At 36.8% G+C, this 17,560-nt stretch overlaps 1 protein-coding gene across 1 annotated transcript in view; it reads right to left on the bottom strand.

The window, feature by feature from the left end:
* Nucleotides 1-17,560, bottom strand: part of SPTLC1 (serine palmitoyltransferase long chain base subunit 1) — a 124,568-nt gene that overhangs the window by 62,807 nt on the left and 44,201 nt on the right. Inside the window, exons 5-6 of the mRNA XM_036739000.1 lie at nt 17,097-17,169; nt 5,149-5,281 (exon numbers count right to left, since the gene is read on the bottom strand). Of these exons, the coding sequence (XP_036594895.1) occupies nt 5,149-5,281; nt 17,097-17,169 (206 nt within the window). The remainder of the gene's footprint in view (nt 1-5,148; nt 5,282-17,096; nt 17,170-17,560) is intronic.

Here is a 17,560-nt window from a genome sequence, read left to right as displayed (position 1 = left end):
GTGTCTCTTCTTCCCCTCTGTAATCAATACTACCACTGCCTCTGAAAAAGGAGTATTAATTAGTCTTCGGTCCTGTTCTTCCACTCACTATTCCCATGACTTTCCAACCGAAACAGTCTTCCTTGGCCACTACTCTCCAATATGGATTACCCACTCCTATTGGAATGTAAGCTCCTGGAAGACAGGGACTTTCTCATTTTTGTATTTGTATCCCTAGGGCTTATCACTGTACACTGCAAATACTGGGCACCTATATTTTTATTCATTCATTCCCTCATAATCTTATTTCACTAGACCAAGCCTGAAAGAAATCTCTGACCTCATTCTATTAAAGCAGATTCTTGGGCCTCAGCTTCATGTCCAAGAAGATTGTCATTGCAATGGTACACTGACTGCCTGGTAAAGATTTCTGGGGTCTTTTAACAGTTCTATAAAAAGCAAAATGTGGTTTCTTGGGAAATGAATAAGAAGGAATAAAAAAGAAATAAAACCTGAAAAAAATGACCTTCATGGCAGCAATAATGAAATGTGAACCATAAAACTGCCTTCAAAAGCAGCATAAAGGTACAGTTTCTAAAAACAAATATTAAGTATTAAAATACATATCTGATCCATTTCTATTTCCTATAGGTCCTTGGGGGAAGGGGGTTCCTAATGGAAGCCACTGAGGTAACTCATGAAAATAACAACAATGTAGTTATATATTTTATTTTTGGGGGGGTGGTTTGGGCAGGGAATTGGGGTTAAGTGAGTTGCCCAAGGTCACACAGCTAGTACATGTGTCAAGTGTCTGAGGCCGGATTTGAACTCAGGTCCTCCTGACTCCAGGGCCGGTGCTCTACTCACTGTGCCACCTAGCTGCCCCCAGTAGTTATATATTTTAAACCTTTTTCAATAGCAAAAACAAAAATAGGGATCTCATTGGCTCCCGCAGATTTAATCACCATTTCTACGCTGGTAATGCTCAAATTTACCTGTCCTGCCCCAATCTTTCTGCTTTTCTCCAATCTCGCATCTCCAATTGCCTTTCAGACATCTCAAAATGTATGTCTGTAGATAGCTTAAATTCGTTATTTCCAAAACTGAAACCATTCTCTTTCTCCTGAAACTTTCTCCCTTTTCCTACCTTCCCCATTACTATAGAGGGTAGCAGTCCCTCAGGCCCACAACCTAAGAGTCACCCTGGAGTCTTTGCTATCTCTCACCCACCTCCCTCCCTCCAGATCCAATCTGTTGCCAAGGGCTGGTGATTTTACCTTTGCAACATCTCTCAAATATGCCCCTTTCTCTCTGACACTGCCACCACTCAACAACTCATGTACAGATTACTGCAATAGCCTGTTGGTGGGTCTGCCTTCCTCAAATCTCTCCCTGTTCCAATCTATCCTCTATTCATTGATTAAAGTGATTTTCCTAAAATACAGGGTCCAATCATGTCAGACCCGTACTCAATAAGCTCCAGTAGTCCACTACTGCCCCCAGGATCAAATATGAAATTCTCTGTTTGGCATTCAAAGCCCTTTATGACCTAGCCCCCTACAGTATTTAGGGAGACCTGAATTCAAATCTAGCCTCAGACATTTGCCAGATATTTAACCTAAGTGACTCTGGGCAAACCACTTAACTCTGTTTGCTTCAGTTTCTTCAATTATAAAATGGGGAGATTGGCAGTATCTACCTCATAGGGTTGCTGTGAGGATCCAATAAGATATTTGTAAAGCACTTAGCACAGTGCCTGGCACACAGTAGGCACTACATAAATGCTAGCTACCAATATTATCATTATTTTATTCTCAAACTTTACTCTTTCCATGGACTTTTCCATGCAGTGTACACCTGCTTTCCTGGTTGTTCCACAAACAAGACATTCCATCGCTCAGCTCTGGGCATTTTCTCTGCTTGTCTTCCATGCCTGGAACACTCTCCCTCCTCCACTCTAAGTATGGACCTCAATGGCTTCCTTTCAGTCTCAACTAAAATCCCACTTTCTATAGGAAGTCTTCTCCAATCCCTCTTTAATGCAGGTGCCTTTCATCTGTTTATATAGTTTGCACTGTATATATGTGTTTGCATACTGTCTCCTCCATTAGACTATAAACTTCTTGAGTGCAGGGACTGTCTTTTGCCCTTTTTTGAATCCCCAGAGTTTAGCACAGTGCCTGGCAAACAGTACATGCTTAATACATGTTTACTGATTGACTGAGACAAAAGATTTCTTTTATATGAGAACATGAGTTGTTTGATTATTTCCTAAAATTTTACAGTACCTTGCTAAAAACTAGACTATCTCTGGAGAGAAGGAAAAAAAAACTCACATATTTCATGCAAAACAAATATAGCAACAAAATGAAAATTTAGATTCCAAGGCTAATATTTTTCTTTAAAAAGGGGCAATGAAAGGTCCCTTCTGCATATGCACACCAACTTCTCTCTTTAATCCACTCTAAATCAACACCATAAGCCTAGGAAGGCTGACCTTTTAGTTGTAGGTATCTGGCCTGGACTTGGGAGTCAGGAAGGCCTGAATTCAAATCCAACTTTAGATACTTACTACCTGTGTGGTTCAGTTTCTTCATTTGTAAAATAGGGATAACAGCACCTACCTTACAGGGTTGCTGTGAAGATTAAATAAGATAATGTTTGTAAAAACACTTGGCACATCATAAGTGGCATGAAAATGCTAGCTATTCTTCCACACTCAAAAAAACTAACAAACCTAAAACCACATTAGCTAGCATCTCATAACTCTCCTCCATTTTATAGCTAAATTACTGGAGACAGCTGTTTACAACTGACATCTAGACTTCCTTTACTCTCACTGTCTTCTTAACTCTCTACAGTCTGGCTTCCTAGCTTATCATTCAACTGAAACTGCGTTGTCCAAAATTACCAATGATATCTTAATCGCCAAATGTTTGGTCTTTTCTCAATCCTCATCCTTGCAGTCTTTGACAGTGTCAACCACCCCTTCCTGATATTCTCTTCTCTCTAAGATTTCCATTACATTCTATCCTAGTTCTCTCCCTACATGTCTGACTGCTTCTTCTCAGTCTCCTTTCCAGGATCTTCATCCAGGTCACACCTAGCAATCCTGATTATTTCCTCTAGGGTTCTATAAGGCCTTCTTTTCTTCTTTCTCTTCACTATCTCACCTGGGGAACCTCATTAGCTCCCATGTATTGTTATTATCTCTATGTTGATGAATCTCAAATCTATTTATCAAGTCCACGCCTTTTTCCTAACTTCCAAACCCGAATCTCCAATTGCCTATTGGACATATCAAACTGAATGTTTTGTAGACTTTTTAAATTCAGCATGTTCTAAAATTGTACTCATTACCTTTCCTCTCAAACCCTTCTCCCTTCTAAATTTCTCTGCTACTGTTAAAGGTACCACCATTCACACACCCCAGATGTTATCCTTGACTCCTTACTCTCGCTTACCTCCCCATGTCCAATCTATTGACAAGGCCTGTCCATTTTCTCTTCATAACATCTCTCACATCTCTGGTATAGGGTCTTATCATATCATTCATGCCTGGACTATTGCAATGAATTTCTGGTCAATCCCCCTGCCTCAAATCTCCACTCCAGTACATCTTCCTATCAAACTGATTTTTCTAAAGTAGAGTCCCGACCATATCACCTCCCAAACATACCCTATTCAATGAACTCAAGAGGTTCTCTATCATCTCCAGGATGAAATGTAAAATCCTTTGGTGTTCAAAGCCCGGCCTTCTCCTGAATTTCCAGTCTTTTTATACCGTATTCCCCACCTCCCTTCCACAAATTCTGTGATCCAGTTAAACTGGCCTCTCTGCTGCTCCTCATGTAAAACATTCTAGTTTTAGATTCTATACATTTTCACTGTATATTCTCCCATGCCTGGAATGTTCTTCCTCCTCATCTTTGCCTCATGGCTTCCCTAGCTTCCTTAAGTCTCAATTAAAATCTCATCTTTTACAAGAAGCCTTTCCCTACCCCCCTTCATGCTAGTGCCTCCCTGGTTGATTATCTCCAATTTATCTGTATATAGGTCTTGTTTGCACATAGTTGTTTTCATATTGTCTCCCCCATTAGACTGTGAGTGCTTTGGAGAGCAGGGGCTGTCTTTTACCTTTCTTTGTGTACTCAGTACTTAATATATTGTTCGGCACATAGTAGATACTTCATGCTTATTGACAAAAATGCAGTGATTTAGGCTACTAATACCAACTCTAGAGAGATTTAAAATTGTCTTTATTTTATCATTCCAGATTACCATTTTTACTTTCCTATATGAATGAAGAAAAAAAATCTGCCAGCATAAAAGTTCAAAGAAAATATTCAACTTCATCTAACACAATTAGCAAAGTGTTCTATAGACTAGTAAATAGTGAATCTTGGGACAAATCAGTACCTTGACTTGCTTCTGTCTGCCAGCATAGATCTGTTTAGTTCAAAGAACTGCTGTAGTCCTTATTTAACAATTCTGAAAAACTGTACTCAATTTTTGATTTTGCATAATCAAAATCCTTTAGAATTAAATGTTTCTTTTTCATTTTACCCTTTTCAAAGGTTCTTAATATTTTAAAAAATTTTTTGAGGGGGGAAGGTAGGGCAATTGGGGTTAAGTGACTTGCCCAAGGTCACACAGCTAGTAAGTATGTCAAGTGTCTGAGGCCAGATTTGAACTCAGGTCATCCTGACTCTAGAGCTAGTGCTCTATTCACTGTGCCACCTAGCTGCCCCCAAAATTCATAATAAGCAGGTCTAAGCACTTCTATAATTTTACTTATACACAAAACGTAAGAATCACAGGAAAAATTTAAAAAATGATAAATTAAAAGTTTAAATACTATTTGACTTTTAGCATGTAGATCAAATTTAAAGCAGTGAGTATTATCAAGATATGTTTCTCTACATATACACTAAATCCTGATGTAAAAAAAATGAAGATGGTGATGGCAGAAAATTGAACATCACTTTTAAAAGAAATTGCTAATGTACTGCTTTCAAATCTTTTTGTTAAATAGCACTAAAAGACTAATAAGTTTCTTTAATGAAGAAACTTTCTGTATCAAAAGAAAGCTGTTTAAAAATGAAACTTCAAGAAACTCAATTTTTTGCAAATAAATTTTCCTCCAAACATCAGATGAAGATTACTTACACAAATATAATATCTCCCCTTTTTGAATAAGCTGGAATGGCACTGGCAATTGTGGCAAATCCGTATGAGTAAATAATAGCTTCCTCAGTTTTCATAAACTTTGCTAGACGTTCTTCCAATTCCAAATGAACATCTATTTTCAAACACAGACAAAAAAAATATAAACAGTTAAAATGTTTGCCTTCATAAAAATACTACTTAAGTATTATTATTAAAAGCTATGTAAACAATGGGCAAGCTCTGGAAGATTCTACAATACTAAGAAAGATTTCCAGAATGATCCCAGTAACAGATTGTATCTGTTTTCTAAGGACCAGAGTACCTAAGTACGAAGAGAATTATCACCAGTAGGTACCATGAAGTGAAGAATTCTTTAGCCATGGCAACCCAGAAAACAAAGAAAAATGCATACAAAATGGGCCTTGGTACTTTGGAAGCCTGCTTAAAGACCTTTCCCCATTCACTTGGGGGTTGGGGGCAGAGATATATTGTGCAGTGGCACAGGCACACACATACAACTTCTTGTTGCCTATAAACTTTAATATTCTCGCCATAAATGAAACCAAATTAACAAAAAGAGAAGACATCAAAGATGTATGAATATCTTGCTACACTAGTACCTATCCAAAGCCTTAGATACTTACTGACTATATGATTCTGGGCAAGTCATTTAACCCTGTTTGCCTCAGTTTCCCACCTGTAAAATGATCTGAAGAAGGAAATGGCAAGCCACTCCAGTATCTTTGCCAAGAAAATCCCAAATGGTGTCATGAAGAGTTGGATATGGCTGAAATGACTCAGCAACAACAAAAGATCTAGAAGAAGGTCCTCAACACATAAGTGTGTATGGACAAGATTCACACAGAAAAGAAGTCACGGATGGGTTATAATCTGTACTGCAAGAGAGTACTACAGATGCAGTGAAAACATTGAAACAAACTACAATTCTTTTCTTTTTTTTCTCCTCACTGATAGCATGGTGTGGATATATGGGAAGGATCTGGTTTCAAATCTAAGCTTTGATGAGTAACAGGTGGAAACAGACAGTAAAACTATACCTGTGGGGGACCACAACTTTCTCCTCTGAGAACTAGATAAATCAAACACAAAATAAACAAGAAAGAAGTTAAGGAGGTTAATAGAATTTTAGAAAACTTATATATGATAGGCTTCTGGAGAAAACTAAAAGAGGATAGAAAGGAATACACCATTTTCTCAGCAGTACATGGCACCTATACAAAAACTGTATCAGGAGGGCATAAAAACCTCACAAAGGCAGAAATATTAAATGCATCCCTTTTCAGATCATGATGCAATAAAAATTATATTTTAATAAAGGGCCATGGAAAGACATATTAAAAAGTTAACTGGAAAATAAATAATCTAATCTTTATAAATGAGTGGGTCAAACAACAAATCATAGAAACAATCAATAATTTCATCAAAGAGAATGACAACAGTGAGAATATATCAAAATTTATGGGATGGAGTCAAAGCAGTACTTAGGGGAAAATTTGTATCTCTAAATGCTTACATCAATAACATGGAGAAAAAGCAGATCAATGAATTGAGCGTGCAACTAAGAGAGCTAGAAAAAGAATAAATTTAAAATCTCCAATGAAACAGCAAATTGGAAATCCTGAAAATCAAAGGAGAGATTAATAGAATTGAAAGTAAGAAACCATTGAACTAATAAGTAAAACTAAGTACTGGCTTTATTAAAAAAAAAAAACAAATAAAATAGGTAAATCATTGGTTAATTTGATTAAGAAAAAGAAAGAAAAAACGAGATTAGCATCATTAAAACTGAAAAGGGTGAATTCACCACTCACCAATGAAGAGGAAGTTAAAGCAATAATTAGGAGCTATTTTGCCCAACTATATGCCAATAAATCTGACAATCTAAGTGAAATGGATGAATATTTACAAAATTGTAAATTGCTCTGATTAACAGAAGAGGAAAGAGAATACTTAAATAACCCCATTTTAGAAAAAAAAATTGAACAAGCCATCAGTGAAATCTCTAAGAAAAAATCCCCAGGGTCAGATGGATTTACAAGTGAACTCTACCAAATATTTAAAGGACAATTAATCTCAATATTATATAAATTATTTGAGAAAATAAGCAAAGAAGAAATTCTACCAAATTCTTTTTATGAGACAAATATGGTATTGATACATAAACCAGGAAGAGCCAAAACAGAGAAAAAAACAAAACAAAACTATAGACTAATCTCCCTAATGAATGTTGATGAAAAATTTTTAAGTAAAACACTAGCAAGGAGATTACAACAATATATCACCAGGTTCATACAATATAACTTGGTGGAATTTATATCAGAAATGCAGGGCCGGTTCAGTATTAAGAAAAGTATCAGCATAATTGACCATATCAATAACAAAACCAACAAAAAACCCCATATGATTATCTCAACAGAAGCAGAAAAAAAAACTTTTGACAAAATATAGCACCAATTCCCATTAAGAACACTAGAGAGCATAGGAATAAATGGAGCTTTCCTTCAAATGATAAGTGGTATATATCTTAACCATCAGCAAGCACTATCTGTAATAGGGAGAAGCTACAAACCTTATCAGTACAATCAAGGGTGAAGCAATGGTGCCTATTCTCACACCACTATAATTCAGTATTGTACTAGAAATGCTAGCAATAGCAGTAAGGAAAAAAAGAAATTGAAGGATTTAGAATAGGCAATGAGGAAATAAAAAAAAATCACTCTTTACAGACAATATGATAATATACTTAAAGAAGCCTAGAGAATCAACTAAAAAACAACGTGAAATAATTAACTTTAGCTGAGTTGCAGGATATAAAATAAAACCACATAAATCATCAGCATTTCTATACATTACCAACAAAGCCCAGCAGCAGGAGATAGAGAAATTCCATTTAAAATAACTGTATATAATATAAAATACTTAAGCTTCTACCTGCCAAGACAAACCCAGGAACTGTATGAACACAACTTCAAATCCCAGCTTTGCTACTGCCTGTGTGAGCTTAGAAAAGTCATTTAAACTCTGTGAGCCTCAGTTTCCTCATCTGTAAAATGAAGGTATTACACTAGATAATATCTAAGGATACTTCCAGCTCAAAAATCTATGAGGTGGGATTACTAGAGAGTCTGTGTTTTAGGCCAGGCCCATGTTGGCCTGAAATGCATTCAATCATTTATGAAGCACCTACTATGTGCCAAGTAAAGTATTAAATGCCAGGCATGCAAAACCACAATACTGACTCTCAAGGAACTCACAGTTTAATGGGGGAGACAACATACAAACAACTATATACAAATAAGATACATGCAAGATAAATAGGAGTGAGGGAAACCATCTCATAGAGAAGGTACTATGAGGAGGTACTATAAGGAGGAGGCTGGCAGCTCTACTGTACAGCTAGGTAGGCATATGGGAATGGCACCATTCTCAGGAGGGACCTCTGAATGTAGCTCCCAAAATACTGCCTTGTTGAGAAAGTAACTGATGGCCAGCCCATAAGGGTGCTAGGAAAACTGTACAGGGAAATTCGGCACCAGAAAAAAGACTTGTAGGAGCCCTGCGGCTCCACTCAAGTCTGAAGAATCCGCTATTTGGATTATTTAGGGAAGCCTATAGAGGACAGACTACGAAGGAAAAGGGTCTTATGGTTTCATTGTATGTAGGTCTCTTTCGGAAATGGCAAGCCACGTATTATTGTCGTTCTCCTTCCTGTGCTACCACTCCTCAGTCTCCTTTACTGGATCTTCATTCAGGTTAGATCTATTAAAAGGTGGGTTCCCACCAGGACTCTGTCCTGGGAACTCTTCTCTTCTTTCTCTCTCTCTATTATTTCATTTGATGATTTTATCTGGTCTCATGGATTAAACGATCATTTTAAAGCTTATGATTCTCAAATCTACCTACATCTCCAGATGCTTCTCAGACATCTTGAACTGGATATCTGGTAGACATCTTAAACAAAATATAAATAAAACTGAACATCACCTTTTCACATTACTGTCAAAGGAACCATCATCCTCTCAGTTACACAAGCTTGCATCCCTAGGCATCATCCTCAATGTTCCATATCCAATCTTTTGCCAAAACCTTTCAACTTTACCTTTGTAACATCTCTTCAATCATTTTTCTCCTCTGACATACTATCACAATCCTGGCATAAGCTCACATTTACTCAAGCCTAGACTACTGCAACAGTCTGCTGGTTGGTTTCTGTGCCACAAGTCTCACCCTCTACTCCAGTCCATCCTCCATTCAGCTGTAAAAGTGACAACTAAGCCCTACTAAATAAGCTCCAATAGCTCCCTATTACCTCAGGACCAAATATAAAATCCTGTTTGGCATTCAAAGTCACCTCGTCCACCTTTCCAATTTTCTTACAACTTATACTCTTCTATGTACTCTGAAATCTAATGACACTAGCCTACTTTATTATACCAGCTCTCCTTACAAAAATCCCAGGTTGCCCATGAGGAAGGTAAATGGCATCTGGCAATTTACAATGGATGACAAGGAGCTAAACAAAGTTTTGATGCCCATCTCTACAGATGTTCCTGGCCTCATCAACACTGTGGATGAGGTATCTCAGGGCTATTAACCTTGCCAATGCTTTTTTCTCCACTCCTGTGGCTGAAACTATTCACAAGTTTGGTTTCATTTAGGAAAGAATCCAATATACGTTTGTTATCTCTCCTGCAGGGCTACCTGAACACTCCATCCTGCCACATTTTAGACAGCAGGGACCAAAAAGAGGGCTTACTTCTTGATCCCTTCTTAAATCAAATAGTGGCCCATCTGTTTTAACAATCCGGCTAGCAGCTTCTGTGGGGGTATAAGATCCACCCACAGCCAGCACCCGGAAAGCTGCCAATAGCGCAGGTTCTTTTGATCTGCTTAACTAAGGAAAGCAAGTTGAAGGGGTTGACAAGTTTACTTTAATCCAGCATACAGAGAGCATTCACTTAGTTCAGGGGAAAAAGCCAGCACCCTGAAATTCAGAACAAAATACAAACAAATTACAAATATCAACAGACAGACCCAATACGGATTCATAGTTACCAACATCTAGGTTCAGCCCGGGAGCTCAGAACAAGGGCTGGCCCTGAGTCATGCACCACCACTGCTGTGGCAAAGAGCTCCAAGGAACAGACAGCCAACCCCTGGTTTTTATATCTTTTTCAGGGTCAGGGGTGAGTCACACATGCGACTCACCCACAAGAGGAGGACTTAAACCCACATGGTCTAAAAGCCTCTGCTCTCCCAGACATGTAAACTAGGCCCTCCCTGGAGTTAGCCCCACCTTGGGCCCCACCTTAGTTGCCAATCCACACCCACTAAGGTTTTACACCTAATAGCATTTGGGCCTGGGGCTTAGTACCTAGTAAGGCTCAATGAATTACTCAAAGGGAACAAAAGCCAAACTATTCAAGGGCATTTGTTGAACTAAGTGCTAAGGAGCCTATTTTGCTTTCCAACACAGCATCTGAAAGATAATGGATAGGAAATCAGCCTTAAGAAAATCCAAGATTCAGCCTACTCAGTCAAGTTTTGAGCAAAACAATAGGTGGGAAAAACACAGGGGTTTCCAGACTTGGTCTAGAGCAAGCTACTGACAATTTATTTTCCTCATAATCTAAAAAGGAAACCCCAAAACTTATTGGAATCTTTTTAAAATCATTTTTGCAAGTATGTGTAAAAACAATTTTTAACATAAGTTTTCTTAAAATTGTGAGTTCTAAGTCCTTTGCCACCCTCCTTTCCCTCCCACCTCACTGAGGAGAGCAATTTCATATAGGTTACACATGTGCAAACATGAAAAATATCTCCATGAGAGAAAACACGGATCACCAACCCCCCACCCAAGAAAAACAAACCAAGAAATATAAGAGTAAAAATGTATACTTTGAATTGTATTCAGACTATTCTTTATTTCTCAAGAGGTGGACAGCATTTCTCATCATGAGTTCCTTTGGGATTGTCTTAGATCATTATATTTCTGAGAATAGCTAAGTCATTCATAGTTGATCATCATAGAATGTTTGTTCTTACTGTGTACGAGGTTCTGGTTCTGCTCACTTCACTTTGCATCAGTTCATGTAAATGTTTCCAGGTTTTTCTGAAAGCATCCTTCCTGTCATTTCTTATAGCAAAACAGTATCCATCACAAACATATACCACAGCTTGTTCAGTCACTCCCCAATTGATGGGTATCCCCTCAATTTTAAATTATTTGCCATCACAAAAAGAGCTGCTATAAACATTTTTTTTTGGTAAACATAGGTCTCTTCCCTCCCCTTATAAAAATCTCTTTGGGATACTGACCTAGTAGTGATATTGCTGGGTCAAAGGGCATGCATAGCTTTTCACGACTTTGGGCATGGTTTCAAATTGCTTTCCAGAATGACTGGATCAGTTCACAACTCCACCAACAATAGTGTCCCAGATTTCCCACATGCCCTCCAACATTTATCATTTTCCTTTTCTGTCACATTAGCCAATCTGATAGGTGTGAGGTGGTAACTCAAAGTTGTTTCAATTTGTATTCGTCTAATTAATAGTGGTTCAGAACAATTTTTCACACAATTATAGATGACTGATTTCTTCATCTGAAAACCCCCTGTTTATGTCCTTTGACCATTAATCAGTTGGATAATGACTTTTATGTTCACAAAAAGTCTGAGATCTGGTATGGCTAAGCCATCTTCCCGACATTTTTTCATTAATTCCCTTGATATTCTTGACCTTTTGTTCTTCCAGATGAATTTTATTATTATTATTTCTAGCTCTGTGAAATATTTTTGGTAGTTTGAGTGCTATGGCAGTAGATAAATAAATTAAGGTAGGTAGAAGTGTCTTTTTTTATTATGTTTCCTTGGCCTATCCCTAAACAGTTGATATTTTTTTAGATCTCATTTTATTTGTGTGAAAAGTGTTTTATAATTGTATACATGTAGTCCCTGGGTTTGTCTTGGCAGGGAGAATAAGGAAATCTACAACTGCAGATAAAAATTACACAGTTGAGGTACAACAAAGAAGCTTATTACAGGACAAACAGTACCATTTAAAACCTTAAGGTACCAGAAGAATAAACAAAGTTTCCTTTTAGAGTCGTATGCAGAGGCTTAGAAACCTTTAGCAAAGGTTTGCTGGCTTGAAAAGTTCAAGAAAATAAGAGGCAACTGTAGATTGCAAGAAGGAACTTCCATCTGTTGTAAGGCTTAGTGCAAGTTGGAATACATGCCATAAACAGCTGGAATCATAATTTCAACGTTGCAAATATCTGCCACTCTGAACTATTCTATGACAAGAATTATAAATTATAAAGGACCTTATAAATCATTTATCACAACCTCATATTTTTACAGCTGAAGAAAACTGAGGCCCAAAGAAGTTCAGTGACTTGTTCAAGGTCAAGTAACAAGTAAAAGTACAAGGATTCAAAACCAGGACCTTAGACTCCAAATTCAGTATTCTTTCTACTAAACTATGATGACTGTAGTAGTTATTGAGTTTAGAGATTCTTATATTTAACCTAGTGCTAAAAATATAAAGTAATGGTAAAATAAGACTGATAATATTTCCCTTATAGAATATGGAAAAACAAAAAAAGTTTGTCAATATAACCAAAAATTCCTATTGGAAACTCAAAGGACATAAATATGGTCACTCTCTATGAAAGAAGTACAAATAAGATAAAGGTAATATAGATGTCAGTCAAGGAAGGAGAAAACAGGAGGGAAATATGAAAAATCAAGTCAACACATTCACCTGCAAAGTTAGTCAAGATGAATAGAAACAAGTAAGGAAAATGGAAGAACACACTGACAGATTACTCTTTGGTCTTAGGTTCAGTTAGATTCCCAAAACAAAACTATTTCCTGCACTCCAGACCTGCAACAATTCTTGGAAATTATCTTCCATCTCACTCTCATGATGAAAATCAACTTACAACCTTTACATAAGCATAGAACAAGACTATGTGAAGATCCATCCCCAATAGTTTTAGACCAAGAAACCTACAGAGACTAGTAAAATTTATAGAGGAATGGGATAGTAGATAGAACACTTGACTCAGAGTCAGATAGACCAGAGTTTGAATCCTGCCTTGGGCCACTCATTAGCTTTGAGACCCTGGGAAAGCATTTTATCTCTCTTAGACTCAGTTTCCTCATACCCAATAAGGGTACTGGAGTCAATGGCTTCTAAGGTCCTTTCCAGTTCTTAAATGTATGATCCTATGATACCTTAATGTATCCTACTGTATATATACATGTTACCTTACTGCAACCTAATTATAATGGCTTCTAGTGGCCCTTTAAAAAATTTTAATGGCTGATTTTAAAATGTAAAAGTTCACCTAAAACTTCTCAGTCTGAATGCCAATGAACAGACTACTTTGCACAGAAAAATTTCTAGTGTATAATAAATTTCAATATTTTTAAAAAATGTATATGTCCTCACAGAAAACTAAAGACTTTCCCTAGGGTTTCTGTTACATTTTGATTTATCAGGGGGAAAATTCAGGCAATGTCTTCATATCAAGGTAAGAATTCCACTACAAATACTGTAATACTATTTTTTAAAAAAAAGGTCCTATATAATAAAAACTATTTTATTAGCTTAGTAACTGATCAGATTCCAATAAATTCTACAAAATGAATAATTTTATGCATGAAATACCTTTTGTCCAAAATGATCTGAGTTCAGGTAGAAGTAAACTAGGCTGATATTGTGGAACAAAGCCAGAAACTAAATTTAATGTAGCTGTCAAGCTGGGTTCCTTTTGGTGGGATTGGGCAATCATTTTAGTAGGTGATATGAGGGTAACAGGAAATTGAACTAAGGATGGAGTGAAAAATAGTCATGAGGCATTGGGCCATTGCCAAAGAAGGCAGGAGGAAAAAAAGTAGAGAATAATTCCTTATTTAACAAAGAGGTACTCTAGGTACAGGTAAAGGCTCACAAATAAGAATCAATATGGCAAAAAGGTAACATAAATGGACTGGACAAAAGCATAGTTACTACATGCTGAATCAGCACCAGAGAAGGTGACAGGGCATGGACCAAGCCTAAGTAAGAGGTCCATGAAGATCTCTCCCAGAAAGGCAAGTTTATCAGTCATCAAATGTTGCCTTTAAATGAAGTAGCTCTATTTTTACAATATATTTACAGCAGTTGTCTTTGTGGTGGCAAAAAACTGGAAACTGAAGAAATGCTCACTAACTGGGGAATGGCTGTACAAGTTGTAGTATATGATTGTGATGGAATGCTATGGTGCTATAAGAGATGATAAAGAGGATGGTTTCAGAAAAACACGGGAAATCTTATATAAATTGCTACAAAGTGAAGTGAGCAGAACCAAGAGAACAAGGTACACAGAAACAGCAGTATTGTCCAATGATCTACACCTGATCAAGACAATGATCCAGGACAATTCCAAAGGACCCATTATGAAAACTGCTTTCCACCTCCAGAAAGAGAACTGATGAACTGGGAATGAAGACTGAAGCATACTTTTTTCACTTCGCGCACGCGTGCATGCGTGCTTGCGTGCATACGTGCTTTCTTTCATAACATAGTTAATATGGAAATGTTTTGCATGACTTCACATGTATAATCGATATACTGTTTGACTTCTCAAGGGGTAGGAGCTGGAGAATGGGAGAGAATCTGGAACTCAAAATTTTTAAAAATCAACGTTAAAAACACTTTTAAATTCAACGAAATACTCAACAAAATAAATAAACATATATTAAAAATAAATGGGGTGGTTCTGATCTTTATGGGAAGCTTAGTCCAGCAATACAAAAGTCCAGGATCAAATTGGGAACCTGGCTTTGTCTACTTTGACCCAGAAATCTTCTAAGTTTGGCATAGGAATCAGTACTACAATCTTAATGGGGGACAGAAGTCCCTGCTTAAATACAGAAAAACATACTCTCCTCCAACTCCTTGGGAAAGTCACTATTTAACTGATCTCCAGGGGCTGGAGCAGTAGCACCTGTAACAGGACTCTACCACTTTTTTCTGCTCTTTGTCCATATTTAGTAAATATCCTCTAACAAAAGAACTTCCATGTGTTCTGTCTGCACCAAAGGCAAAAGAGAAAATCTGAGATAGGCTACTCCTAATCTCTTTAAAAGTTCCCTGGTCTTGCCTTCATATGGCATAATTACCCTACAACTTTCTTTATGCCCTCTCAAATTGCTAACTAAATAAGGCTAGTACTTTTTAAGGCTGGTAATTTTTCACTTTTGTCTTTATATCCCCAAAGCACACAAGTATTTAATAAATACTTGCTGATTAATTTAAAGCCCAACTATACTTCAGAACTGTACCCCAAAATATAAAAAAGATCCAGAAGCTCAGGGTAGAAATAAAGGGAATAAGAAATATGGGGAGCACCTGCAAGGCACACTTATCCTTTTTCTAACATATTCAAAGGAATACAAAAGTTGGGCATCTAGGTCTTAGAGTCCAGAAATATCATTTCTAGCAACATATTCATTTTAGCAAATTCAACATTATTGATACTTATAGATCTTTAGGTTTAATTCAGATAAATTAAATCTAAAATACACAAATTTAGCCACAAAGTTTAAGCATCAAGCTGATATTTGATAATTTCCTAATGTCAAAGATTTTATAGTCTCTGGCTAATTATTCTAATCTTCAAAATGAAGCTTTGCTGATCACTTAATGTTCTATCTCAGAAAAAACCTAATTTTACTATTGATGTGCTGATAAGGAGAAATAGTATTTTCCCCACCATATTTTTTGGTGTGACCAGTTCAGTTGATTATAACTATAGGATAGTAATAGCTAACTAATGTATAAGCTCTTTGTATATATTAGCCTTATAAAGGTTACAAAAAATTAATAGCTTACAAAACTATTTTCTGAGCCTGTCCCCAGGAGTTATAGGAAGAAATTAAGGTTTCCCGAATATCATTCCTGAAAGGGGAAAAGAACACACTCCTTCTCATAGTAATTCCCTAAAAATATCTGACCAATTACCACATCAAAATTTATGTTTTATGGCTTCATTCATTTCAAATCATAGCCAACTTTGGACCAAATAAAATGTTTTTATACTTGTCTCTGTAATGGCAAGCAAAGTGGGATTTTTCCCTGTTTTTTTCTTTTGAAGTGCTTCTCCGCACTAAGGCAATCAAGTGCCTTTGACTGAATCAAGAGTCTTTGATGACCTACTTAAGTCACAAGAAAGCCTAAGTCACATGAGTTTGAGTCACATGGTTGTGACCCCCTCTGACCCCGAAGAAGCATATATATACTCTGAGGTCAGCATTTTACTTTGGGGCTCACTCAATGGAAGAGTGTTCCTGTGATTTTGCCAGACTAGACTCTGGGTAGCACTGAAGGAACCCCTGGCTTTGAAAACCCAGATGCTGGTGCTTCTCTCTCTGGTAACTATGTATGTATTGCTATGAGCAGACAGAAGCCCTGTCTGCCGATTTGTGTTATTTGCTCTGTTTATATAATTTCTGCTTGTAATTTCTGTTTGTGTTTTCTCTGAAGTTCACGGTGCTGACTTTTTCCCCTGAACTAAGTGAATGATATATGTATGTTTAATTAAAGTGAGATTGTAAACACCTTAAAGTTGCTTTCCTTAGAATAGCAGTTCAAAGAACCTGTGCTGGTATTGTTGGTCTTACACCTCCACAGCAGCTGCTAGTAGCACTATTGTTACAGTCTCATAACTTCATTCTAGAATCAAACTGTAAAAAATACTAAGATAAATGAAAAAAGTAACATAGTATCCATTTACGAAGATGACATCTAATAATAAGCAGTGAGTGTTGCTTCAACGCTTTCCTAAAATAGTGGGAAAGCTTAGCATAAAGGTTTTAACTTAATTTATGGTGACTTGAAAACCAGTGAATTAAAAAGAATATGGAAGATATACTTACCAAATGTGCCATAAAATCCTCTAGGTCCACAAGTCCCAACACCATATTTTTTTAGAGATGCTAAGGCTGCCTCCTTTATAAATAAAAAAAATTTAAAAAGAAAGCTTGATGAATGAAAATGGACTTTTCCTATTATTTAATATGAACTAGCAATTATGTGATTATCACTATCCCAATTTTATCTATAGTTTAAAATAAGAAAAAGCACAAAATGTGGACAGAAGCCTAAACAGAAAAGTTACATTAGCTTAGGGCTTAATAATTAAAGCTCTCCATTCCTAGAAAGAACACAGTAGCTCCCCAGCAAAATCTAGAATTGCCAATTATTTAAAACCAAACTTATATAATTCTCTGGCTTTCTGTCCCACCAGTATAGTACACATTAGCCACTAAATCCAGATGACTTACCTCTACTCATAAATGATATATGGAAAGAACCTTAGAGACAATTTGCTTCAGACACA

Source organism: Trichosurus vulpecula, chromosome 9 (genome assembly GCF_011100635.1).
Source record: "Trichosurus vulpecula isolate mTriVul1 chromosome 9, mTriVul1.pri, whole genome shotgun sequence".
In the NCBI taxonomy this organism is placed as follows: domain Eukaryota; kingdom Metazoa; phylum Chordata; class Mammalia; order Diprotodontia; family Phalangeridae; genus Trichosurus; species Trichosurus vulpecula.
Note: the sequence above shows the minus strand (reverse complement) of the source record. Positions and strands in the feature narration are given on the sequence as shown.